This window comes from Serinus canaria, chromosome 1 (genome assembly GCF_022539315.1).
Source record: "Serinus canaria isolate serCan28SL12 chromosome 1, serCan2020, whole genome shotgun sequence".
Lineage (NCBI taxonomy): Eukaryota > Metazoa > Chordata > Aves > Passeriformes > Fringillidae > Serinus > Serinus canaria.
Genome location: NC_066313.1, coordinates 30,121,552 through 30,148,954, shown reverse-complemented (window position 1 = coordinate 30,148,954; position 27,403 = coordinate 30,121,552). Strand labels below are relative to the sequence as shown.

Sequence of the window (27,403 nt, the reverse complement as noted above, 5' to 3'; positions counted from 1 at the left end):
AATACCCTGAAGGTGGTTCATTCTGTGACAATGCACATGTTCAAGGTGGGATGAACCACATTCTGGGAGTTCTGGTCTTCTCCTGGATCTGATAGCCGGAGGAATGAGGTCCCCACTGCAGCAAAGACTGTTCAGAATGGTTCTGCACATTCTGAGCAGCAGACTTTTCCCCATTCTTTTGATCATTTCCTCCAGTTCTCTTCACCTCAGCTCCCTTGAGTTCAGAGGGAATGCTTTGAGTAGAATGTTTCGGGTTGGAAGCGACCTTCAAAGACTATCCAGTTCCAGCCCCACTGACATGGCCAGGGACACCTTTTCCTAAATCAGGTTGCTCAGAGCCCCATCCAGCCTGGCCTTGAACACTTTCAGGGATGAGCATCCTCAGCCTCTCTGGTCAACCTGTGCCAGTGGCTAACCACCCTCACAGGAAAGGATTTCTTTCTAATACATAATCTAAATCCGCCCAGAACCATTATCCCTTGTATTGACATTTCTCTGAAATACTTTCTCTGGACAGAGGTTCTTGTCTCACTCCAGTGAGGGAAGAACTCCTTTTAGACCATTAGCTTAGAAAAGACATTAGAAGGAGTAAAACCCTCCAGGAGTTTCACACTTTACCCGTCTTTGGCAAAGGCAGACTACAGAAAGACAGGACAGATAGATCCACGGTTGAAACAGGGGTGGCAGTGGTTTGGTCAGGGTATTTATCATAGCTATTAGGAACCAGTCTGATCCGTCCAATTCATTTGCCACAGAGCACAGCAAAGCTTTCAGATGCTAATGAATTTCAATATATCCTTGCAAATTAAAGTTTTACCACTTCCTAATTATCATCTGCTAATAATGATCCTCTTCTACAAGCAATCTAAAGAAAAATTAAAACTCCAGCTTGTCAGAGCATTTCTTTTCATCTGAGTACTCACCATTGGTTCTTCTCAGGAAAATGTTGTGGCAGAGAAATTACCAAGGAGCTTGCAATTAAGAGAGATTGCAGTGACAAGTCTGACACAATAGGAAGAAGGTTTCAGAAGACACGTGGGGAGAGAAGGGACATCTCATTCATTTAGCACCATAACACCAATCTGAAATGAAGTAATTAATTTGGGGACAGATTGGTTCTTTCACTCTGCCCTGCTGAATGTGTAAACAAAATCTCAGTTGTTCTCTAAGTGTTGAAGAGTTCGACAGAATAAATTGAGGAAACCAACCCTCCGCAATCTGTTAACATTTTTATGGTCAGATAATAATAGGACCATTTTGGGGAAGACCGGAGGCTGACTGAACAAAATTTCTCGTCCCTTACTCTGGCCAGAAGAGACAGTTAGGGACAGGGGCAATGTGGTCTTCCTGTGCTAACACTCCAGATGCTAGTCATCACCATTTAGGGGAATTTCTGAAGAAGTTGCACCAGACCTGTGCTTATATATCAGCATCAATTACCTTTCTGAACACCTAGTTTTGTTCTTCCAGGCACCCTGTGCTAATAATTTTCACTATTTCTTTAGCCAGGTTATGAAAAAGAATGGTCCTTTTGAGGCCAAGCCACTGTTTTGTTGGGGTTTTTTCTGTGTCTTTGCTAATTCTTAGCTGTGTTGTAGTTCCCTTCTTGACCACTGCATAGCACAAAACTGATCTTAGCAGAAAACGTCTCACAGGAATTCCAGAATCTTTTTCCTGTGTGCTCTTTTTCAGATTGTCAGTGTATGTGGGTAGTTAGTCTTTCTCCTTTCCCTGTGAATTCTTCTGTACTTACTGACATTGATTTTGATCTGCCATTTTATTACTCAGAGATTCAGCATCCAGTCAGACGAGAAAGTCCAATTCAGTCAAAAGGGTTTTCCTTTTTTTCTTTTCCTAACTAGAGCTATATGCACCATGCAATCACTTTTAGTGGTTTGTCCTCTGTAAGAAACTCACCATGTCCCAGTAGCTATTTGCAGCATAATGTTTTGCTGTCACCTCTTCATGCTACAAGGTCCTGACATTTCAAGCAAATGTCATCACATCAGCTTTCTATCAGCACAGCTCACTGGTGAGATGCACTTGGTGCTACAAGCCCTTGTTTTGTGAGAGATCTCTGCTTGTGCAAGAGGAGCCAGCATGATTGCGTAGCGTATGTATTTCATATCTCAGAACTTAAGGTTTGGATCTGCAACGCTACCTGGGTAGTGGCAGCAGCTGTTTCCTTTCAGTAACTGTGAGGCTGAACTTTGAGCTATATATGCTGAGAGGCTGTAATTCCCTTATGTTCCTATGGAAACATGAGAGGAGCCTTCTGCCAAAGCAAGCCAAGGCCTTGGGCTTAAGACGCATAACATGTGAATTACCCATTTCTGTGCCTGTGTGCAGGAGCCAGCTCCCAGCGCTGGAACTGTGCCTATATCACAAAGGAAACAGAAAGGTCCAACCTAACCTCTACAATCTGCTGCAAAGCATCCATGAGATGCTTCTTTCCCTTTTCACAGAAGACACTTGTCTGTGGGATAGCAGGGCTCTTCTCTGTAATTAGTTTTGATTCTGAGACAATCAGCAAAATCAGGAAGGGATTGGAGCAGCTGCCATGTAAAGAATGTGTGCAAGGGGGAATTTGGGGCTTTAACAGACTGCAAACTCTACTGCCCTACAGAACATCTCAGGAAATGTGAGTCAATTGAGATTGCTTAGCCTCTATGAAGAGGGATAAGCAGAGAAGTGCTCAGTGATAAGAGCACATACACATACCATTGCACAGGGTGATAAATGATAACTTTGCTATCCCACTTCCACTTACTCAGGTTTGCGAGCTCTTTGTCTAAGCTGGAATGCAAAATAAAGTTGTGCCCTATCAGCTGATCAGAGCTGGCTCGAGGGCCACAGTGCATCCAGGTTATTATTACTGTAACTGGGTAATCAGACAAGCCATCAAACTCCCAGCACTGCACACAGTGAGCCACTGCCAGCAGACACTGTTGATAAGTCCAATTCAATACATATGGAACTAGCTAAGGGAGAAAATTCTGCCTCATTGAAAATCGCATTATCCAGCCTGCCACCCTTCACTGGCTTTTGGCTTGTCACACAGAATAATGGACAGGCACCTGGAAAAATGCTTGTTGTGAACTAAGGAATAGGTAAGAGACTCTTTTGAGTGTTTGACAAAAGCTAATTAAGATTAGTTAAACCTTCTATCATGCCTGTACCAAAAAAAAGCACATCTGCCGTATTGCTTAAAGAGCTCAGTTGTGTTCCTGGTTTTTAAGCAAATACCAGCAAACATGAAAGAGCTTGACGCTCAGTAGGCAAAATAATTAAGAGGAGCAGAGACCCTCAATGCCAGTGACAGGTGACATGTGCCAGTATCCTGGAAGGATCCATTGAAGAGAGCATAGTGCTGACAAATCTCATGGCAGGTGAAGATAGCTTCCTGAAAGCCATGGATGACAGTGAGATATTGATGCTTGTCCCATCAGATCCTTCTGCAAGCATTTAACAAAGTACTAAAATACAAGTGATGTGTTTATATTTATAGTGAGAATAAATGGCCACCACTACTGTGGCTTCTCCCATAGCATTCATCAGATCATAGAATGGTTTGGATTGGCAGGGACCATAAAGACCATCTAGTTTATACCCACCCTGAGGGGGGACACCTTCCAGTAGACCAGGTTACTCAAAGCCCATCTAACCTGTGCTTGAACACTTCCAGGGATGGGACAGCCACGGTTTCTTCAGGAAACTTTTGCCAGTGCCTCACTATTCTCAGTAAATTCTGATGTTCAACAGTTACCTTGTGCTCCTCTTTGAGACTCTTGTTTCATGGCCCTGCAAAGATGAGTCCTTGGCGTGAATTCAACACAGGTATTAGTGTAGGACTAGAAGCAATCTTTTAGGTCATTCAGTCCTGTCATCCATTATCTCAGCAATCCTGCTATATAATCCCCTCCAAAATTAATGAACTTCATCTTGAAAGCAGTAAGTAATTTTTTTCCTCACTGCTATAGAGGCTATTCTGAAACCACACAGCTCTGATGATCAAATATCCGATCCAGGTCGAAGTGATGCCCTTCAAACAGGGTGATGCTGTGAAGAAGTAATGGAAATGCTGGTTTTGCCTCCTGGCAATAATACACAGCTCCCATTCAGCTCAGTGATCTGAAACACCAGTTTTCTGACTCCTAATTGACTTGGAATCAACAGGTTGCAACCAGGTCTGAATCCCTTCCTTTTTCTCAGCTCAGTGCAGAAGTTTGTTCTTTCTCTCAAACAATTATTTAGTCCTGATGTTTTTCTGCTAGGCCAGATTATCTTCTGTGGATTTCCTTATAATCAAATCTGCTATGTTTTTCCACATATCACCTACCTCCATGGCTTCCAGCCCATGCAATACTTACAGTGCTGGCTGAAGGCCATGATTTTAGTTGCCAAAACAATCCGAGGATTAGTCCCTACTCTATGAAAATCTAGAATTTTTGATCTGTGAACTGCTGCATCTGCACTTCACAGCAGAGCTCACAGTGGATGGAGACTGAGGGTATAGATGTTTCAAATAAGGGGATCTGGCTGCGAAACAGCATTTTGGAGGAACACAAGGTCTGATCACTCCTCAAACATTCTCAAAGCTTTCTATCTGAAACAGAAATTCCATCATTTCTGTCACCAAGCTGACAGCCAAAGAGACAGTCTATTGAGGATTCAGCTCAGTAATTTAATCTGCCTACAATATAAATGTTTTCTTTAGAGATATTTGCTGTAGTCTCCTTTTATAGTCAAATGGGAAGAAAAGGTATTTCTAGCAGGATTTGTATAATCTCTTGGGGATATGGTCTTTGGGGTGATAAAAATTGCACTCTCAAAGTAGATTTCTCCCTCCACTGATTGGAATAACTTCAGATACTTGCTTAGATGCACAGTGCAGATGTCTGCTTTTTGCCAAGTGATTGTTAACCCGGAAAGCAAAAGAAACCAAACAGGAAAATCCTAATATTCATATATCTCAAGCAGGATTTTCACTTGCATGGAAGAAGATGTTACAGGCCTCTGTGTTCTTTTTCTGTTTCTTTACAAGCTTTTAGTGTCTTTAACACACTCAAATATTATACTGAGTGACATTCTGCCTCTATAGGGTAGATGAGGTGAATGACTGTGGACTTATTTTAATTTATACTTGCACAAAGAGGTGGTCAATAGAGCCCCTAACTTCTTACTTCTGCCTCAGTCATGACCTTTCTCGGTGCCCTTGTGAGAACTGCATTATCTGTTACTTTTCTGATATGTAAAATTAGAATGACCACACTCATAGACAGTTATAAGGTCTAATTAGAAAGTGTAGAGCACTATCTGCAGGGCAAGAAATGAGATCAGCAGCCTGGAACTGCTGTCAGCAGACCTCAAATCCACTGACAGGAGTATGTCTACAAAGGAGGTTTGAGCAATAAAATTAATCACTAGCAGAGTTCAGAATCAGGTGAAACACTGTATATTAGTAGGATTATCCTAAGGAAAACCCTTTCTCATTTATCCCTCTGGAATTTGATTGACCTGATGGACCTTTCACAGCCTTTTTTATTGCCATTTTTTAAAGATTCATCAGTGTAACATTTTTACGTGCATGGCTTACCATTCATACCATGAGCAATAAAACCAGGTTTCTGATCATGCAAGACATGCAGTTATTAGAAAACCTTTTCATTTCAGCAGTTCACTGAATGCCATGCCCTTTTCCAGGAGTGAGCAGGGATTTCTGAATTGCATTGAAAAGTGCCTTCCATGGAATGCTGCCAGCTCAAAGCTCTTGATAACCAGGACTCCCACATGCCCAACACTTCACTCATCCATTTGGAATACCATGAAATATATTGCTCTTCGTGTCAAGCTGCCATCACTTTCTGACTGTCTTTCTTTGTTCCTTTCTAGGCATCACCGTGGACAAGTTTGGGCTGATTTACTTTGTGGATGGCACCATGATCAGGAGGATTGATCAGAATGGGATCATCTCCACTGTGCTGGGTTCCAATGACTTGACATCTGCTCGGCCTCTCAGCTGTGACTCTGTTATGGACATTTCTCAGGTAAGACAGTGGTTTGGTTTTGTTTTTACAGAATGCAAGCCTACTCCTTCACCCTTATCTGCATGTCTGTGTGCTTCCCCAGAAGATCTGACAAAGAGGTAAGGGGTCAAGGAGAATTGCATTTCTGCATAGTTTATGGTATAAAATTGACCGGATCATAAAAGAATTACCCTGTAAAGACAGAAGGAAACACTTGACTGCCCTAACTCATAGATTTCTGGGGGTGAGATTTTTAAAGGTGTCCCAGCCGCAGAACTGACTGCTTTCAGAATTTCCAGTCAGTGGGTAGATACAGATTCCTGGGAAGGCAGGTTCTGTTACCATCATGTCTCACTATATGCCATGGACTATATGCCATGCTCCGTTATAGCATCTTAGCTAATCACAGGTTTTTTTCTTTTCTTCCCCTCATCCTAGTTTGGCCCAGCACAATATTAGACCTGAATCAAATTAACATAGGAAATACTGATTGGAGGATATGGTGCCAAAATTAGCAACAGCAGGAAAACAAGAATCTTGAATTGCATCAGATTGCAAATTGGTTGCAGCTACCATCATGCTGGGCTTTTAAGTCCTGCTGCTTCAAGGTGGAGAGAAGAAAAGAAGAAGAAATCTCATTTTGATTTTGATTGCTTTACTGCTGGATGGTGCAGAAGAGAAATCTGTTACAGCCCAGCACTCAGTTTTGTGTGGCACTGGCCAACTTGTCAAACTTGTGCCAGTTTAGGACAGTGTCCTTTGAAACCTTTGTGCCACTTGTTGTTTGCCTGACTGCAGGAATGTTGTCCTCTCCTATGAAAATATAGATCGTAGCTGGAGGGCTAAGTACTGTTATTCAGCCACAATAGATGTCAATGGGGTTTCCTTTTTGTAACTACCTAGATAATTTCCATGCTCCCATATGGAATCTATTCTTGTTTTTTCCCTCTAATTTGAAAAGATTATTCTTGCTTCCTTGCAACTGGCTCCCACTGTCTGTAATTTATGAACAAGCTGAAATTATGACTTTAAAAGTTTTTCTGCCTTCTATAGAAAGGAAATTTTGATGGTTAAAGGCCACCTTGTAGTAAGTTTCTCGTCTTACAGACATAATTTCTTCTTCATGCAAATTTCAGGGTCAGTGAGCACAAGAGGGTCGTATAATCAGGCTTTAGAAATTATTTGCTTCCAGGTTATATAGTTCCTATGTAAACCAGTGTCATGTTCAAACACTTCTGGGATGAACTTGTATCAGATGAAGAATCTTTTTTTTCCTTTCATTAAATGACAGGAGCCATTTTTAGATTAACCTGTACTGGGATTGGCAGATTAACCACTCCTGTTCTAGAGAAACATACTGAATACAAGCTTAATTAAAAAATAGAATCCAGCTTGGGAAGCAGCTTTTCATCATTTACAGCAGATAGAAGGGTCTTTTCTGCCAGGTCCCTGAGGCTCCCTGGGACATGAGGACATGAAATATTTAGCTGCCACTGTTGACAAGGAATGGTTTTTAAGAAATTGAAAATTCCCTTGTCAGTTCAGAATAAACTCAGCTCTTGATGCTAACTGAAGACTGGAGAGCTTAAAGACCACTGGAAGGGATGGAGGCATGAATTATTAAAGAGAAAACCACAGGCTGTAATGTTTTACTACAAGAAGGGTTAAAATAGGCCAGGAGCTGAGGAAAATAAGGAGATTTTGCCAGCTGAGAACCAGAGTAGACCAAGCGCAGCAAACTGCTTAGCAATGAAAATAAGCCTCACGCACTCAAGTGTTAGAAGACACAATGAACTAAATACCTTACATCTGATCCTTTAAAATAAATGCTGAAAAGGCATATAGAAGCATCAAATAAAGCATGGCTGTAGCAGAGATGTTGAACTACAGGCCTTAAAAATAGAAATTTCCTGTGTTCCTGAATCTTACCTGGTCTCTCTTACTGAGTTTTAAATAAAATAACAGTGAAAGATGGTTTCATGGACCTGAGTCTGCTAGCATCCAGTCCTCCTTCCAATAAGGTTACAAAATACTCCTGTAAACTTAGTCACATCAGACAAATGAGGAGAAGCAGCAGCGCAGATGGATGGTAGAAAAAGAAGGTTCAAAACAAAGAAGCTGTACTGGAACTAAGAGGTTCCCATCAGCACAAGACTGATTTATTTTTTTTTAATATGTAAACCTGAAATAAAACGAAATAATAAAAAAAATGCAAAACTTGGAGTTTTTTACAAAAAAGTGTTCTGGATTCTGTTAGTAAGCATTTTTTAGGTTTGGCAACTAAGAGAGAAGACTGACTTGAAAAGACTGTATTGTAGAAGCAGAGCTAGAAATGAAGTCACTCTAGTGCTTACTCACTTGTGGTGTTGCTAGTCACTGTTTTAGTGGATTATCAGTGTAGAACTGGGATATGTCATTCTTAAAGCCATTTTTCCATTATGTTAAAACAAAATGTGAAAATCACCGTGAAGGCTCAAGTATTCTGCTCCATGAACTGAAATTGCTTGAGTTTTCTTTGAATTGCTATTCTGCATTTTTGCAGCATAAAGCAGAAAACCGTAGGTTATAACAGATATTCACATATGCTGGCACAGCTGCCAGTTTTGTGTCTATCCCTCGTTGACATTTTCCAAGAGAACTTCGGTCACTTGTGTGAAAAATCCTTTAGTAAAAGAATCACTGTTCTGTGTGTCTGATTTCATAGCACTTCACACAGCAAAATTTATAGTCCCAGGTCTCTGCTATGAGGTCCAGCTTCCATAACTTCAAAAAGCACAGGAGAGGGAAAATTGTAGAATGGTTTGCCTCTGTCCATCATCCTGTTACCAAGTATTTCAGTGCAGAGTGTGGGTGTCCCCCTGTGACTGCTTCACATGACCAGGAGCTAAGCCCCCTTGCTCACAGCAGGTAATATCCTCTATGACCACCTATCAAGTAATAATTAGTTATGGTGTTTTTCACCCATTCCCCCTTTAATCCATGCTGATTCCATCTCCATTGTGATTGATTTACAGCAATCATGCAGTAGAAAAATGTCTTGCTATAAAAGTTCCTTTGTGTTCTTTTACCATGAAGGTTCGTCTAGAATGGCCCACAGATCTGGCAGTGAATCCCATGGATAATTCGCTCTACGTCCTCGACAACAATGTTGTGCTGCAGATCTCTGAGAACCACCAAGTGCGCATCGTGGCAGGGAGGCCCATGCACTGCCAGGTGCCAGGCATGGATCACTTTCTCCTCAGCAAGGTGGCAATCCACGCCACGCTGGAGTCCGCCACCGCCCTGGCCGTGTCCCATAACGGGGTGCTGTACATTGCTGAGACCGACGAGAAGAAGATCAACCGCATCAGGCAGGTCACCACCAACGGGGAGATCTCCCTGGTCGCCGGCGCCCCGAGCAGCTGTGACTGCAAGAACGATGCCAACTGCGACTGCTTCTCGGGGGACGACGGCTACGCCAAGGACGCCAAGCTCAACGCGCCGTCCTCCCTCGCCGTGTGCGCAGATGGGGAGCTGTACGTCGCCGACCTGGGGAACATCCGAATCCGCTTCATTCGGAAAAACAAACCATTCCTCAACGCACAAAATCTCTATGAGTTATCCTCACCCATAGATCAGGAACTCTACTTGTTTGACACCAGTGGGAAGCACCTTTACACTCAGAGTCTCACCACTGGAGATTATCTTTACAATTTTACTTATTCTGGAGATGGAGATATAACTCTGATCACTGACAATAATGGCAACTTAGTCAACATCCGAAGAGATTCCACAGGGATGCCCCTCTGGCTGGTGGTGCCTGATGGCCAAGTCTACTGGGTGACAATTGGTACCAACAGTGCACTCAAGAGTGTAACAACACAGGGGCATGAAGTGGCCATGATGACTTACCACGGCAACTCTGGTCTCCTTGCCACTAAAAGCAATGAAAATGGTTGGACAACATTTTATGAGTAAGTATTTTATGAATATTGGGACTGCTGACTTCATTCTGTGTTCTCTGAACTGTGCAAAGTTGGTAGACTTTAATTCCTTGATCAGAATTATTGTCCAAATAAAATGTCCCGAACAGAGAGTATTGGATTTCACGCAAACACTAGATACTGGCAGTAGGTGCATTGGAGCTTGAATCAGCTCCATCTACCAAGTTAAGAGCCAGAATTTCTGCTGAATTTTTCTAATTAATTTGGACACCTGGTTCTCCTTAACTTTAGTCAGGACTGGAGATTTAGGTTGTATGTCAGAGAATTTTTCTTGGCTTTGAAAGCCTTGGAAGTATGAAAGTTCCATTAGAGCCTCTTTTTTCACAGCTTTTCACCTACCTCCTATGCTGCAGTGTCTTTGTTGAGCCTGTTTGAAGTGTCTGATGTAGAATGACAATTGACAATGACTAATGAGAGCTTGCTCTGGAAACAATTCTGTAATTAATGGACTGCTCAATTCCTCCTGTTGCAATTTGCCTCACTAAGCTTTAAAAGTAGTCTTGGAACTGTTCAAGACTACCCCCAAAGAGTTTTTAAGCAGAGAGAAGATAGGATGCATTGAAAAACCCAGAGATGGCAGTGTCTTGAATATTTGTACTACTTCTCTCTACTACTGTTGGCAATTCCCTGCTTATAAATATTGTGAAGCAAACACATTTCTGATATAAAATAGGACAAAGATAAGTAACTGGGTGAAGAGCACCTAGAAGGATTCATCCTGCTGTTGAGAGCCCTTTCACCTCCCTCTTCCTTAGTTTAATTTTTATTTACAAGTGTAACCTGTTTGAAATGCTTCCTTAAGTGCATCATTTCCCACATGGTTTGAATGGTTACATGGAAGTGTTCAGCTGCCATAATAATAGACCCATTGTAAGAATCCAATTTGGATAGAATAGACAGTTCCCAAGATGACAAACAAAAATGTTGCTAAGAAAAAAAGGGATTCAGGAAAGGAAAGCTGGCTAAATCCACATATCTGTGTGTTGATATGTGGTTGCTTTGGTTCTCTCCTTAAAATGTTCCAGGCCCAGTTTCAAATTTCTTTGCTTAATACTCACTGCTCCTGTTCTTGCCTGGAAAAGAACTGATGGAAACTCTCTGATGAATCTTTTGAAACGTTATTAGCATTTCATCAATGTTCTGCTTGCAATTACTGTAGCAATATTCCTCAGTGAATCCAAGTTAATACTCTCCATCTCTTACATTGAATTTTCTTGAGGAAGGCCTTAGGGAGGAAAAAGAGGGTGTTTTTCTTCACAGGAGTGAAAGCCAGCTATATTGTCAGGATCATTGTGCTAAATCAAGGAGGTATTTTCTTTTTGCAAAGAACCCAATAGTTCCCGTGCTTGGAAACAGATGCAGCCACAGACAGTGAAGTAAACTAAACATTACAGCTAATAATGGTCAGATTTATATCTCAAACATAATATTTTATTTTAAAGTGCAACTGAAAATATAAAGGAGATAAAATGAGACAGAAGCTCAAAACCAACTTGCTCTGTGGATATATTTATAACAGTGATCCATTATTTCTGCTGTCCAACAAAATAGAGCATTTGTGAAAGTCATCATTCTGCTCCTTTTATGCACTTCAGAAGAGTCATAAGAAAGCTTTTTAGAGCTAAATGGAAGACAGTATTCTCTAGTGGCTGGACTATGAAAATCTTGACTAGAGCAAGTCAGCACTGTATGATAGCACAGCATCACTGAATATAGAATTGTGACTGTGCCTTCAGACATACCTCATCCAAACCTATGATCACTTACCTATGTTTAACTGTTCCTGACAGTTTTTGATGCAACTCTATAAAACTACAGGGTAAAAGTCTATATATGAATTAGTTACTTCAGCCACCCTTTACAGGCAGGTGGAGAGAAACAGACCCATTCAAGGTGAGCTTCTTATGAGTTATGTTAGGTATTTTCTTTAAGATGAGAACAGTTGTATTCTGAAAGTTTATCTCTGCAAAGGTAGTAGAGAATGATGAGTTCAGATACAGATGTTTATGTTGCAGATGTCCACAGTTTGGTAAAATGGATCCTGTCAGTCATCTGAGTTATTTATAAATATTGTTAGTGATAACAATGTATTTACCTATATTATTGTTACTGTTAGAAAGCTTTTTTATATGCTCAGCCTAAATCTTCAATGCTTGAATTGTAGACTATTCTTTTTCATCCATCTTACCCTTTCATATCCTATCCTATCCTATCCTATCCTATCCTATCCTATCCTATCCTATCCTATCCTATCCTATCCTATCCTATCCTATCCTATCCTATCCTATCCTATCCTATCCTATCCTATCCTATCCTATCCTGTCCTATCCTGTCCTATCCTGTCCTATCCTGTCCTGTCCTGTCCTGTCCTGTCCTGTCCTGTCCTGTCCTATTCACTAGGGACTTGGAAGGCAGATCAATGATTTAGAGGGATTTATTCTGTCCAGGTTTTTTATGTGTAACCAGGAAAAGAATAAAAAATCAGACTGATAAAATTAGAATATGAAATAAGAGTCAAATATTTCAGTTGCTTGCTAAAGTAGGTTTTGTTTAAACAAAATATATTCTTGTACAGTCTGATGCCAGGGTACAGATGTAAGTGGGCCAAGCCTCAGCTCTCAGAGCTGTAGCAAGGCATCAAGTCTTCAGTGTTATCCTCACTGTGTTGCCATGATTCCATGGCAAATCTGTCTAACTTGTTTCTTGGATGGACAAACTAAATGAATACATTGACTCATCACACTCTACTTGTAGTGGCTAGTAGGATGCTGATTTTTTTTCACTGTGCAGCATTGATGTGACTAATATTGTCAGCTCATAAAAATGCAGTTTATGAAGAACTGTGGAAATTGAAGGCTGGGCAGAAAAACTCTTCAAAAATTCATTCATGGGGAGAACAAGAAAGACTTGATCTATTTGTCTCAACATGAATGAGACTGGAAAGTGTCCAGATCTCACAGCATGTCAGCCAAAGCTCTCATCTAGAGAGGGGACTTTCAGTCTAACAGAGAAAGGCTTGAGAAGGGTATGGGGCTGGAAAGCAAAGCTAGAGAAATTCAAGTTGACAAGAAGGAGTGATTTTGTAAGGCTGAGATGACCTAACTGGTAGAGTAACCAACCACAAAAGCAGTATATTCTCCATTTCGTGGTATCTTAGATCAGGACTCTGATGCCTTTTTTATAATGTAATCTCACCAGAGAGAGGATTTGCATGACTGAACACAAGCTGCAGACATGAGTGCAGGCATGGCAGGATGAAGTCTAAATTCCTTGTTATCAAAGAAGCTGAAGAACTTGGTGTAAACCAAATAAAATCATCATTCACTACCTTCATGTTATTGGTTTCTCTGCCAGAATGGCAAAAAATGCACATTGGGAAGGCTTAAGTGGTTTAGAGAATTCGGGTGAACATGAGTGGCTGGAAGGTGCTCCGAAGGAGTTTTCAGTCCTGACTGAGGGGAATGCTGAAGTTCATATTTCTGTTTTGCTCATGGCCACAGAAATAAAGGCATCAAATCAAATCTGACTCTGAAGAAAAGTTCCATGTTTCTCACAGCACACAATAGTTGTTTGTGGGCCAGGGCAAGCTGGACGCTGTTGCCTAAAAAGTTAAGAGTAAAGTAAATCCAGCTGGCAAATTTACACTTCACCAGTGGCACCATGTACTTCTACCCATGAAGAACATCCTCAAAAGATTTACCTTTCACCTGACTGTCTACAAAGGACCATAAATCAGAAACCCAGTATGACAGAGCAGTGATGTCGTGAGAGTGGCATCACTACGTGTTCATCATGGAATCACAGTATCATAGTATGGCTTGGGTTAGAAGAGACCCTCAAGAACATCTAGTTCCAGCCAACATAGCCAGCATCTCTGGTTCTCCTCCAGGTGCTGTTCTTACCAGACCATTTCTTAGCTTTTACCACAAGGCTGCAAAGAGTTCTGACATGTGGGCACGTTGGTGTGACTCTGCAAAGGAGGGAAGGAGGCAGGATGTACTGATGCAGTACTGGAGGTCTGTCTTCAGGGCACACCAGGGAATCCAGGTCCTCCAAGGCTTCATGCTGGACTGACACATTGTCCCTTCATTCCTGTGGGGAAAGAGACAGATGCTGGCTTCAGAGAATGGCAGTCTCAGAGCACTAACAGCTCTTCCTTTCACACATCCTACACCCAGGCCTGCTCTAACAATCCTGTTTCGTCAGGTTTAGCTCTGAGTAAGACTCAGTGTGTAATGATGTGCAGTTTCCTTTTTTGTTTGAGAGTGAAACTTAGCTCCCCACTGTAATTAGTCTGTCTCCAAAGACCTGTCCATGACTACTTCGAGGGTTTTAGAATTAAATAGACCTTTCCTGCCCCTGCAGTGGGCTTGACATTAGCTGTCAGTTAATGCAATGCTGCTCAGCTTGTCCAGTAACTGGATTAAAGACTTTTCTTCCCATTGAACTGGTGACAGTAACAGTGATAATCAGCAGCAAAGGAAGTTGATCTGGAAACTCAACCAGGGAAACGACTTCTTGTTCCAATCCTCAAGTAAAAGACAAAGGATGCTGTGTGACTACTTTCTGCTTTGTTCTTGCTGCTTTTTAACTTGACCTGAAAAAATTGCTACCAGCCTTTACAAAGTTTCTTAGCAGTTGCTGTTTGTCTGCTTCAGAATCCGGAAATTCTTATTAATGGATTTGTTTAAATCAAGAATGTGGCAATTATCTTGATTAGTTCACTGAGATGTTATCACTGTACATTAACTCAATTTCCCTCTGAGCCAAAGTCAAACCTTCTATGCATTATTTAGCCCAGATGAGGCTCTTTTACTTAGGTCCTTTGTGTGTCCAATTAGTTTTGAAGGTCGCCTCCTCCCTTACAGACTCAAACACTTACACATTGCTCCAGCCAAACCAAGAAATTCAAAACCTTTTCATGGACTACCCAAGAAGTGGCTCACAGTTGTCTGGAGGGCAAAGGGTCTCATGGAGCCAGATCTTCAGATGAGTGGTAAGGGGAGCTTTGACCCCATAACGCTGGGGGCTGTTTTACAGAAAATCAAACTCTGCCAAACCTCACACACTGTAATGGATGGAAACTAGGAACCAGCTGGACTGAGCATGCAGGAGGACCTTGAATGGCTTCCCAATGACCCCAGGGCTCAGCAGCGGTCCCACCCCAGCACCAGCAGCTTTTAGTGCCAAAGGCAGTGCCCTGGTCTGTGTGACTGTGATTTATCAGATCATACACAGAGTTTTAAAGGATTTGATTTAGTGTAGCTCAAATGAGGGTCTTGTTCTACTCCTGCAGCAGACTGGAGTATGAGAAACACCTTTGGCTTTTTTCCTCCCTCCTCTTTTAACAAGATTTCTTGGTTCCATTTGTTCCACAATTTCTACATGATGAAATGATGAGATTCTCATTATAGCTCCTCTGACAAAGTTGCAGTGAGACTCCAGTAAGTGCCATGATAAAATAGCAGTTTTCCAGTACCCTCACTAAGTCATGCGGTCACATTTTGAGCCACTGCCCTGCCCTGAAATGAATGCCTGATTGCAATGAGAACCAAGGGAATTATGAGTATTATAAAGCTAGAAAGAGATCTTCCTCTTCTTTTTTGGGCAGTCGGAAAATTCAGCAGACTGTGACCACAACCTGGTCCTTGGTCATTAGGGAGAGGACTTGCCTTCATGCATTTTTTGGTATTGTTAGTTTGTCTGTTATAGATTTTATTTTTAATGTTGTGTTTAATGTTGTTTGAAAAATTGGGATGAGGCGAGCTTGTTAAGAGTCACTGGGTGCACACTGGTGTAATCACATGCAAAATATAGTTTGCAAGGTCCATTTAGACATTTTGGCACTAAATGCAATATTATTATACTGAGTTTTTTTCTGATCTAGTTGACTTGTGTTTTAAAAGGCTGATGAAATGTGAAGAGGGTAAAATGAGGAAATGCAGAAACTCAGGCAAGAAATTGATTTCTGAATAGATGGTACTAAGGATGTTCTTTAATTCCCAAGGTCCAGGTCTCTACACAACAGTAATGTGATAAATGAAAGCTCTGAATGTTTACAAGCCAACAATTAGGCCTCATAAGCACCAAATACCATTTTAATTCTGTGCATTGAACCTTAGCTAAGTACATTGCCAATTGGGAATGGATGGCAATGGATTCCTTTGCTGGCCTAATAATTGCCACTGTAATTGTAAGTGCTAAGGCTTTGCAGCAGGTTTGAATGGGAGGCAGCAGCTGTGTTAGCAGGTGATGGATTCATTGCTCCAAGTGGCTGCTGTGTGCACTCCCATGCTTCAGTATTTCCTTAATTCTGGGGCTTTCAGAGCATTTGGAGAACACAGAAGTCTAAGGCTGTGATGAAAACTGGCCGAGCCCTAAATCCCGATGCTGTGGAAACAGACTAGGCAGCTTAGCTGCAAAATGAGGTGACTAGGAGAGATTTATGTTACTGCAAATACCAGGGCACACCTGCAGCTACATAAAAGCCACTCACTTGGCCTTCCTCTCCAAGCTGAGGTGTGCTCTGTAAGGGCCTTTATAAGGCTGAAAGGACAGGTGGAAGGAACCAGCACATTTAACTTGTTAAGCATATTATCTCTGGGATGTGCAAGTCTGCACATTCTTGGGAGACTGTGGGGATGTGACAGGTATGTGATGTGTGAGCTAAATCAGGGAAAAGGGGAAAAATGCTCCAGTTCTGAGTAGAAACAGAAAAGAGAAAAAGAACTGCTTGCCAAGAAGAAAACACTGTGTGTGTTCATGCTAATGGGCTTCCCACACCTCCGTTTGCATTGCCACCACAGTGCTAAAAGGAGCTTTAGTCTGGACGGGAGCGTTTTACACTTCATCTGTCTCCAGTTAAAAATTATAATAAAAATGGGAACGGTCTAATTGTTCTACCTTCTTATTTTTCTTCCTTTGTAAGGCAGGATCTCCTTGCAGCTGCACATCAGTAAGCTGTCCCCCGCAAAGCCAGTCCTTGGCAGGTTCCTGTCTGGCTGTTGGGCAGAGAGGTGCAGAAGCTCCTGCACATGCAGAAAACACAGATGGTCCTAGTTCCTTCTGAAGGAGGTTAATGGGGTGACTAAGGATGAGCCAAAAGTCTAATGTAATTCTGCAGACACCTTAAACCAGTTCCAGCAGATCATTCCAGACTGTTCTGGCCCAAAAGGAGTCTTGCTTCTCAGGATCCAAAGTCCCAAATGGAAGTCCTTGCTTTTGATGAAGTACTGTGAGTTTTGTATACCTGTAAAAATGTAACCATGTATATTAAGTATATTGTACTTAGTAATTTTGACTTCACAAGAAAATGTGTGACAGAGGTCTAAGTGCAATTGGGCTTTTTCATTCTTTTTTTTCTTGCCATTTTAACCTAATTTGCACAAGGAAAGGTTACTGGCAGATTTCTCCAGTTGCATATTTGCAAATATTATTTATTTGCGCAGCAGAGGTGGAGAACCATTTGTGAGGGTGCTAGAAGCTTCAGGTCCAGGAATATTATAAAAATATTACGAAAAAGGCACTACAGAAATACTATATAAAATAATGTTTATTTTACACTACATAATAGTACATAAAAAGGCACTACTTGCCTTTTAGTGAGAGCATCCTGCATTAAAACAAGGGGGATGGCTTTAAACTGAATGAGGGTAGGTTTTAGAGTAGATGATAGGAAGAAATTCTTTATTGTGAGTGTGGTGAGGCACTGGCACAGTTTGCCCAGAAGAAATCTGGCTGCCCCATCTCTGGATGTGTTCAAGGCCAGGTTGGAAGGGGCTCAGAGCAGTGTGATCTTGTGGTAGGTGTCCTGGCCCATGGTGAGGTGGATGAAACAAGATGATCTGTAAGGTCCCATTCATCCCAAACCAGTTTGTATTTCTGTGATTTGATGAATATAAAGGGTTGGCTGTCTGCTTCTGCTGAGGGCTGTTAAACTGAGTATCCACAGGGTTTTGAGGCTTTCTTGGGAGCACATAAGTAGGACTTGCATGGAGTAAAAGTTTTGTGCTCACTCAGCATTTTTCTGAGTGCCATTCAATTAGGATAAAAAGCTGTGACTCACAGGACATTGACTCAGCACTTGTCACATGAACAAGCTCTCTGCCTGCATCCTGGTTTTTGCTCTCCTTATTTCCCTAACCTGCAGACCTGCTTCATTTTATATACCTGTTACACCAAACTCACCTGTTGGACTTCAGTGCAACACATCTAGGTTTGTGGCATTATTTTTAGGAGGTGAATAAGGTTTACTTTTAGGAGCAGCTCATTTTTAAAGACTAAATTAAGCAATAGAAATATATCCCTCACACCTACTAATCCACCAAGTCAGAGATGCCAAATTCAGTTTCATCCTCCTGAAATTTCAGAACGTTTCCAAACTTGATTCTGCCCTTACAGGTCAGACTGATTTTTATATATAGGACTATTGATATTGTGGTAGGAGGAATCTGGGGTGTTATACAACACACCTTCAGCGATAACAATGTTTTCTCTGCTCAGAAGGGAGACTAAATCATATCCCTTGTATCTTGTCTCAGCAGATGGGGTAAAGAGACTGCCTGTGATGTTTTCTGTTTAAGATTCACATTGCTGGATTAGGAGGAGATGTGCAGGTGACTGGAGACAGTACAAGCAAAACACATTTGTCTCAGTGCAAGCAGGGCAGCCACAAATCTGGAGTAAATTGTTTGGTACTGGGAGCACTTTAGTTCTGGCTCTTGTGTGGAGATGCAGCTCAGATCCAGGCTGTGTGCTGCTAGCTGCTTGGAAAAGCTTTAACTGATCTCTGCCAAACTCCTGCAATGCAGTCCTGTTTTCAACCTTTTCTTGTTTTGGTTTTTTTTTTTTTCTTCTTTCTTTTCCATTTTACAAGTGGCTGATTGATTGCCAGGATATCTGAGAGAAAGAGCAAGGCTTGGATAATCCATGACTGAGAGGCTGACTGTGTAGGGCAAATGCTTTCTTCTGTCCTTCTACCTCCCCTTCTGCTCAGTGGGCAAGAAAAGCCACATGTGATGATGTCTCTAAACCTGAGGGACGCAAAGATTTGCAATGAGGTCACCCACTTAGTCACAAATATTAAAGTTGGGTAAAAATAATCTTTTCAACCAGCCCTTTCTCACATTAAATCACTGCCACCATACTTCAAAAGTGAAGTACCAGCGCTGTGTTCGAATCTGGAGAAATGAGAGTGGAAGAGGACACAAAATCTTTTCTGTATAGTGCAGAGCCAGTCCAATGACTGTTCACAGGTCTCTCATCAGCTGCAGTTCAAGAGTACTTTGTCATTGCCTTGCCCTACCCTGCCCTGCCCTGCCTTCCCCCCACATCCCCCCTTCCCCTCCACTCCCCTCTTGTCTTTAGGTTTTTGTTTGGTTTCTGGGTTTTGGTATTAGATGGGGTGTATTTTCTTATTCCTCAGCTCAGAGTAGTCCCAAAAAAAAGCATCAAGAGCTCCTCAATCATCTGCTCCCTCCAAGGTCTGATCATCTGTATCCAGATCCCCTCTAAGACATTTCTCTAACTTATTTTTAAAAGAGTTGGACGGTGGGGTTTCCAGTGCTCCATCTGTTCCTCTGCTTGGAGCGATCAGGGGCCTTGAAAATGTTCTACAGCTTCTAATGTAAATTTTCACTGTTTCCATTTACTTTCTGTCACATCCTCAGCAGACATGATAAGCAATTTATTATAATCCTCTTCGGAACACCCATTGTTAGGGTGGCATCTTTCCACTTCTTTGTTTCCCTTTTTCTGAATGAACTTTTTTATTTTGGCTTTGCCTCTTACATCAGGTTTCCTAAGGTTGTTATCCTTATGTATCATTTACATTACTTTGTCACTCTGAGGAATGATGTCCTTCACTGGACACTGCATTCCTTCAAAGGCTCTCCAATGGGTAGCACAGGAGAGCAAGACCTCTCTGCTTGCCCACCATTTACTTTGCATCTTCAAGTGATAAATTTTCATAATATTATCTATTTAGTTTCATACAAATCATTCTTAAAAGAGTTGTGGGCAGGACTTGAAAAAAGTCAAGTATTTATCCCTGATTGATTTGCTGGAATTTTTCTGTTTCTCCCTAACTATTTAAGTACCCCTTCCCTGAAGGTCCCTCTCATCAGAAAGTCCAACAGCCCTCCAGAGATTAGCCAGTAGAGCGCCCTATTGCTCTCCATTTCAGCTACAATAACCTCCTTGCAAAGGTCCCTTGACAGCCTTTAGGGTCTGTGAACCTTTTTGTAATGCCTTAGATGGAAGGCATAATGATGTGTTTGCTCTCTTAACTCAGGAGGGCTCTAACACATGTGTCTGTTTCTCTTTTTACCAAAAAATTACTCTCCCAGCTTGTTAGCTGCTGTGGGGCCTGTATGTCTGAAGCTTATTTTACCTGGGCCCTGGTACACAGGTGTCCACATCACAGAAACCTTCCCAGATGATGCTTACATTGATTCCTCATTGAAAAGGCCAAGGACACAGTAGGGGTGAAAACTGGTCTGCTTTTTTACACTTTTAAATCAGTCCTTCCATATGGTCCTAGGAACAGTAAAAGGTAGACACAGGGGTTCAGCTGTGCTCAGGAATCTACACCATGTTCACAAAGGACAATTCTCTATCTGATGTGGCCAATCTGGTCCTTGCTGCTACCTTAATATTCAGGTTTTTTAAAATTAGATAGGGAAAAAAAATTAAAATAAATTGCTGAGCTCAGGACACAACCAGACAAATCAGTTGGTGAGCTTCAGAAATTCCTAGCTCTGCTAGACAGGATGCGCAGGCCAGTGCTTTTCTGTAAGCCACAGCACAGAAGATGGGAAATAAAGTTACTTTTTTAAACAAGAAGCATAGTGCAGGTGTGAGTAGTGTTGGAAAATTATTGTTAAAATACAAGCTAATATGAATTTACTATCTTTCTATTCTTTACTTCAATTTCTTCAGCTAAAAGCTGTGATTTTCTTCTCATGAGGACAAAAAAAATTAAGACTGAAGGAGTGACGGTGCATTTTTCTGTCTGAAAAATCTGGATGATGACTTGAAGAATTGATCTCTACTTTATAGGATAATTCATCCTCTGTTGATGCTGTTGACTTCATTACATTCTCTCTCTCAGATACGACAGCTTTGGCCGCCTGACCAACGTGACCTTCCCTACTGGCCAAGTGAGCAGCTTCCGCAGCGACACCGACAGCTCCGTCCATGTCCAGGTGGAAACCTCCAGCAAGGATGATGTTACAATAACAACCAATTTGTCAGCATCAGGGGCCTTCTACACCCTGCTCCAAGGTGAGTTGGGCCACCATCCCTTTCCTGACCAAACTGCACACAATGCATCAGGAAACAGGCATCATCTTGATAATCCCGGCGCCAAAAATCACCTGCATTCTCAGTGCACCAGAGCTCCCCACATGCTGGTACAGACACACACTCACACCTGCTTAGCCTCATATCCTAGCACCGTGGATGCTCTGCAGCTGTTTTTCTGCTCCATTCTCAGTCGGTCCCCTTGCCATGCAGGCTCGTGCAGCACAGTCCTCCATCATCATTACCATTATTGTTGTAAGTAAAAAGGGTTGCATAAATCAAGCCACACTTCCAGCCAACCCCTTTGCTTCAGTCTCTTAATGGCTTCTGACTTTATAGTTGCTCTCCTTCTGGAACAGGCTTCCAGCTGGTTGCTGGAGATCTGATTCTTTGTTCATTGCTGTTTCAAACATTCACAAGGAAGCATCCAGAAAAATGACCATCCCTGTGTCCATAAGGTCTGTGTTTGACATAAGAGGTAGCGTGGAGAGGCACGAAGGAAAAGTGGACAGGTGGGGTAGGACTGGTGAGACCAGTTTATGGCTGGGGGAAATGAGCACAGTTGTGCCTCTGGTAGGAAGGTGGGAAGCAGAGGACTGATTGGGTGGAGGAAAAGGGAATGAAGTGGGAAGTAAAAGAGGAATAAATAGCAGGGCAGCACTGTGGTGACATGCTAGTAGTGGCAGAACCTGTACTGCACAGTGTCAGCCTGGATCTCCGGGGTCTGAAAAGCTGAAGCCTCTTTAGGATCAGGATGAGCTATCACACCTATTCTCTGGGGCTTGGGGAAAGGGAAGGAACTTTCAGACTCTGCTTTCTTTACTCCCCAGATCTCATTCGCTCTGGCTGTGTCTGGTTACAGTGGGGGGTGAAACACTTTTTCTCCTTGTGAGGAACAAACTGCTCCAAGTGGGGCAAGCATGTTCCAGAGTGACATTTATTCCCCGCATCTCTGGGATACAATTTCTCTCCCCTTACCTGTAACAACATCAGCCTTTCCTACAAGAAGGTACCTGCTATGAAAAGCCTGGAAACTAAAAACCTGAAAGCCTGAAACACTGTTTTTACCCTTCTGGAGAGGGCAGCTGAGAGGATTCCAAGCCCTCTTAAGCTGTCCCCATATTCCTGTAGTGAAACACGATGACTTTCTTATTCTTTACTATAAGACAGATGCAACCTACCCCACCCCATCTCACTCACTCACATTAAGATGTGTGGCAACAGCACAGACATGAGGTTGGCTTCATCTCAAGAGCCTAATTAAGCAATGGAGCCCACTGTTGGGGGCCCTTTAGTGACAAAATTGGCTGTGGTATGATTTATACACTCAGCACTGAAGGCACAGTTACATAATGGTACCACAGTCAATTCCGTCATTGTCCTGCCCTCCAGCACAGGGACATTCTTGCCATTAGGACATGCAGAATTACAAAGAGCTTAACTATCTTCAGAAGTATAGAATTATGAAACTGTTCTGTCTGAAGAAACTCACTTAAAACAAAGCGGATAATGTTGCAGAAGAGGTGGCTTGGTGAACCAAATTCTTGGTGAACCTTTCAGGAAACCTGGATCACACTGTGAACAGGTGAGATCTGAGAAGGCATTTTCAGATGATTGCAAATTCCTGTGGGGTGGATTTAGGAACTTCTACAACAGGCACGTGAACACTCCAGTGGGATTTTGTCTTCTGGACTAGTGACAAAGTGAGCATTTGTTCGATGCCAAAGTAGGGCAGTAGTGCCCTAGAGCCAAAGCAGTCTAAAATACAGCATTCAGCAGCCCATGGATTTCATGTATCCCTTGAGAAATGCCTTCCAGAGCCAGGGAAGAGTCTTCTCTTGGGAAAATTTTGAAAGTGGAGGATTTACATTCCCCACACTGTACCACAGCACTGGTTGACAATAACCTTTCTGTGCTTACATAAAACAAAGGGAACATCAGGTGTCTGATTGATTTCATGTAAACCTTCAAGTCTTCTGCTTCCTGGGGAAGGAAAAGGAGGGAGGAATATATTCACTGTTCAGAGATATTTCTCTGATTTGAGTTAAAGCACATCTCCTAATACTTTAGCATCAAACCACACATCTAAGGAAGGCGTGGCAGCCAACTTGCTGGCCCTTCTCTCCATTTGCAGACTCAGGTGTGGAGGGGGTTTGATCTGGCTGGAGTCTGTGTCAAAGACCATCAACTTACATACTCAGTGGTAGAGCTAAAATACTTGGATCTGCATTGTGGATCACTGCTGTATGTTTTTTGGCAAAATCCTGTGCCCCAGTGGTTTCGTTATCACTGCTGTGTAAACTTGAGCGGTGGTTCTGCTGCAGTCTCTGGGGCGGAACTCCAGCTGGCCAGCACAGGAGCAGGATGAGACCCACATAAAAAAGGACCAGTTGGTGTCACATTTCCTTCCCTAACTATACCAAACTGTGCTCTTTGCTGATCTATTTCTTGAGGACAAGTAATGGTAATTTCACTGTTGTCTTGTTTCCTGCTGAGCTATGGCAGAGCAACTAGTGAACAAAACCCAGCTTGCCTCAGAAAGGAAAAACACTTAATGGGAATTTTCAATGGGTGTTTTTATTCACAATTAAGAGTTTATGGCAGCCTGGGAGACAGAAATGGTAATATTTTCCAGCTTTTGAGGAGCTTCAGGTAAGGCAGTAGTTCTATAATATGTTTTAAAGTCATTCTGCTCTGAGTAAGTCTCATGCTTTCTTACCCTTCATGAGCTACTCTCTGCAGAGATAAATGCCAGCTGGAGATTCAAAGGATGGGCTTTCAGCCTGCCTGATTCCTGAAGGATGTAGAAGAGATATTGCTCTTCTGTTCAACTCCTGAATTCCCAAATACTGGCCTCAAAATCTGATCTTTCATGAGCTAGTGGAGGCTGGATGTATAGAGACATGTGGGAGCTTAATGCTTCTGCTTTCTCTCCAAACATGAGGACTTCAGTTGCCTCCTGAAAGCTTTCTCAAGGGAAAGGATTTGGCTGTTGTTTGGGGAACTGGTTAGCATTAACTTGCTGTGCAATTTCCTGCCACTTGTGAGATAGTGAATGAGCTGAGGAAAGTAGGTGGCCCCACTTTCTCATATACTGTTGTGAAATTAAGATCTTTAGGATATAACAGCATGGAAAGTTTTCAACCAGACTGATTTAAAACAAATATCTCACCACACAGTGTTTTAGCCTAGAGGAAGAGGTTTGAACCTGCATCCTTTGGTAAGGATGACACTTTTTTTTCACATTTTTAACCTGTGCAAGGCTTTCTGAAAGAATACAAGGTGCCAAACTTCATCAGAATGAAAAAGCAATTGACCATGTTTGCTTTCCCTGATGAAATTGATGTTTTGCTCCTGTTGAGTGGGCCGGGTGAGTAACAGAGTGCATTTCGTTACAACCATCCGAAATGCTCGTGCAGTCTAGGTGAGGGAGCAAACGAAGATCTGGAGCTGTATCATCAAAGCTCAGCAAAGAACTCTTTTCTGTCTTCAGACCAAGTCCGAAACAGCTACTACATCGGTGCTGATGGCTCCCTCAGACTGATGCTCGCCAATGGCATGGAGGTGGCCCTGCAGACCGAGCCACATCTGCTGGCTGGCACTGTCAACCCCACGGTGGGGAAGAGGAATGTCACCCTGCCCATCGACAACGGCCTCAACCTCGTGGAGTGGAGGCAGAGGAAGGAGCAAGCGAGAGGGCAGGTCACCGTCTTTGGACGTCGGCTGAGGGTAAGTGAGAGCCATGAGCACTTGTAGCCTCCATTTCCAATCTCATCAGTGCTCAGTCTCATGGCAGAAAGGGATGGATATGATTTGTATTGTCTGCAAGAGGGATGGAGCTGCAGGACAGAGAATTGTCTGTTCACCCTCCGTGACATAACCTTTATGACTGTAGTATATCATTGTGTCTCCTTATGTGCTGATGTTCTCTTAGCCATCAAAGATGCTGCTGCTGATCTCCCTACCAGTCCTCTGCATCTCTGGGAATGTCTGACCTCCCATCAGGCACCACAGGTTTAACCATCATCTCAGGCTGTTCAAGTAAACCAGGGACAGTCATGACTATGAAATACCACCACCAATTAGTGCAGGCGTTTTCTGCCTGTGCTGCTGGTAGTCATAGAGCAGAGCACTGAAAGCCTTCTAAGCATATCGGGACAGGCTGAGAGAGCTGGGGTTGTTTAGTCTGAAGAAAAGAAGGCTCCAGAGAGACCTCAGAGCACCTCCCATTACCTAAAGGGGGTCCAAGAGAGCTGGAAAGGAGCTTAGGACAAGGGCATAGAGTTATAGGGAAAGGGGGAATGAATTCAAACTGGAAAAAAAGGATGTTTTGGATTAGATATTAGGAAGAAATTCTTTTCTGTCAGGGTGATGAGACACTGGCACAGACCACCCAAGGATGATGTGGCTGCCCCATCCCTGGAATTTTTCAAGGCCAGGTTCGATGGGGCTCTGAGCAACCATAGTTGCTAGTCTAGTAGAAGGTGTCTGTGCCCATGGCAGGGAAGTTGGAATTATATCTTTAAGGCCCCCTCCTACCCAAGCCATTCAATGATTCTGAGAATACTGTTAAATGGGAAACCTCAGAAAAAACTCTGGATCCTGAAATTGCTAGTCTGTTGAAACTGTGGAAGAACTGGGCTCACAAGGCATTGCACCACAATTGCTGTTGTTCCCTGAAGTGTTACAAGCAGCTCCAGCCTTTCAGTACTCTCCCTCCAGGAGTGCCCAGACCTTTCTGTGCTTGAGACTGATGTGTTTTGAAAACATTGTTCCACACAATGCACCTCATACTTGTCAGGGCTGTTTAAAGTTCTTGCCCAATAAGCTATAATTCATCTGCTAACTGCTGGCAAAGCTGGGAACTTGTAATAGCAAGTCCTGTGCACTCACCCTGTACCTTGCTAGTCTCAGAGTCACAGGCTGATGAACGGTTCCTGGGAAGCTGCTCAGCACCTGGCAAATTCAGACCCTCTGAGAAAAATGCTTGGTGCTGTGTAATGCCACCCCAGCAAAAGGACTGCAGATATTTATTCACACTTAAGCTTGGCAGTAAATATCAATGCTCTGGTTTCAGGATATGTGTTTCCCAGTCCTTGCTCTTCACCTCTCCCTCTCCCTGCTGCATGACCCCTGCCACTTTGGTGTGATTTTTCCTGTCTCTCCTCGCTCACACTTGTCAAGTATTTCTCCTCAATCTCTCCACCCCAGCCTCTGTTCTTTTCCCCATGCATCAATAGCCTCATATTTTGTTACCAGAAGAAAAAATGCAATCAGTAATGAAAGCTGAAGCTGCTCTTTCAGTGTGAACTGCTGTGTATCTGCAGATCAGTTGTCACCACGCTTTTTTGTTGGGTTTGTCCTGGGGGGTTTACTTATTTTTTTTTTTAATTTCATTTCAATAACTGATGAACTTTTCAGAAAGATCTTTTTCTGAAAAGAGAGGGCCTTCTGAAATCTGCAGCTGGGCCACAGCTATTTGGTGTTCAAAAAAGTTTCCACTCGTTTAGCCACAGCTTAGCTGCTCATATCAGTTATTTATCTCCCAAAATTTTTGTAGTAGATTGAAACACAGAATGTGTCTGTGTTTGAATGTTGGAAAAACACTTGCAAAAGGAATTTTCAGGCTAGTTGCCTGTATCCCTATAAATCTGCCAACATTTATTCACATTTTGAGCCTATCAGGACCCTTCTGGTGAATCAGAAGTGCATCTTACATGGTCAAAGTACTCAGTTATGGCTGTGTTCAGGGGTTCAAAGTTGTTGAGGGTGTACTAGATGTTTTAAGCTCTGTGTCTATGCGTGCATGGCAGCATCTGCACCCCTTATATGAAAACCTGCAAGGTGCTAATTGCCTCCCTGGGGATTGCACAACATTTAACATATTCTTTGTTTGATGTTCCCCTCTTCCCTCACAGCAGTGATTGCTGCTTTCCCTGGCAGGAGAGAAACTTAGGAAAGTTAAATTCAACATGTTTTTGTTCATTTTGGGAAATGTTACCATTTTCTGCTATATGTGACTGTTACTACTTTCACTGTCCCCTCACCCCACTGGTCACATGAGACAGCAGGGTAGACATAGTGCTTCACGGG

At 42.5% G+C, this 27,403-nt stretch overlaps 1 protein-coding gene across 3 annotated transcripts in view; it reads left to right on the top strand.

Annotated features, from left to right (window-relative positions):
* The window catches only part of TENM4 (teneurin transmembrane protein 4), a 593,501-nt gene that overhangs the window by 543,651 nt on the left and 22,447 nt on the right, over positions 1 to 27,403 (top strand). For all 3 annotated transcript variants that reach the window (XM_050973321.1, XM_050973325.1, XM_050973318.1), the window contains 4 exons: positions 5,893 to 6,047; positions 9,102 to 9,979; positions 21,120 to 21,292; positions 24,804 to 25,039. In XM_050973321.1, coding sequence (XP_050829278.1) covers positions 5,893 to 6,047; positions 9,102 to 9,979; positions 21,120 to 21,292; positions 24,804 to 25,039 — 1,442 coding nt within the window. The remainder of the gene's footprint in view (positions 1 to 5,892; positions 6,048 to 9,101; positions 9,980 to 21,119; positions 21,293 to 24,803; positions 25,040 to 27,403) is intronic.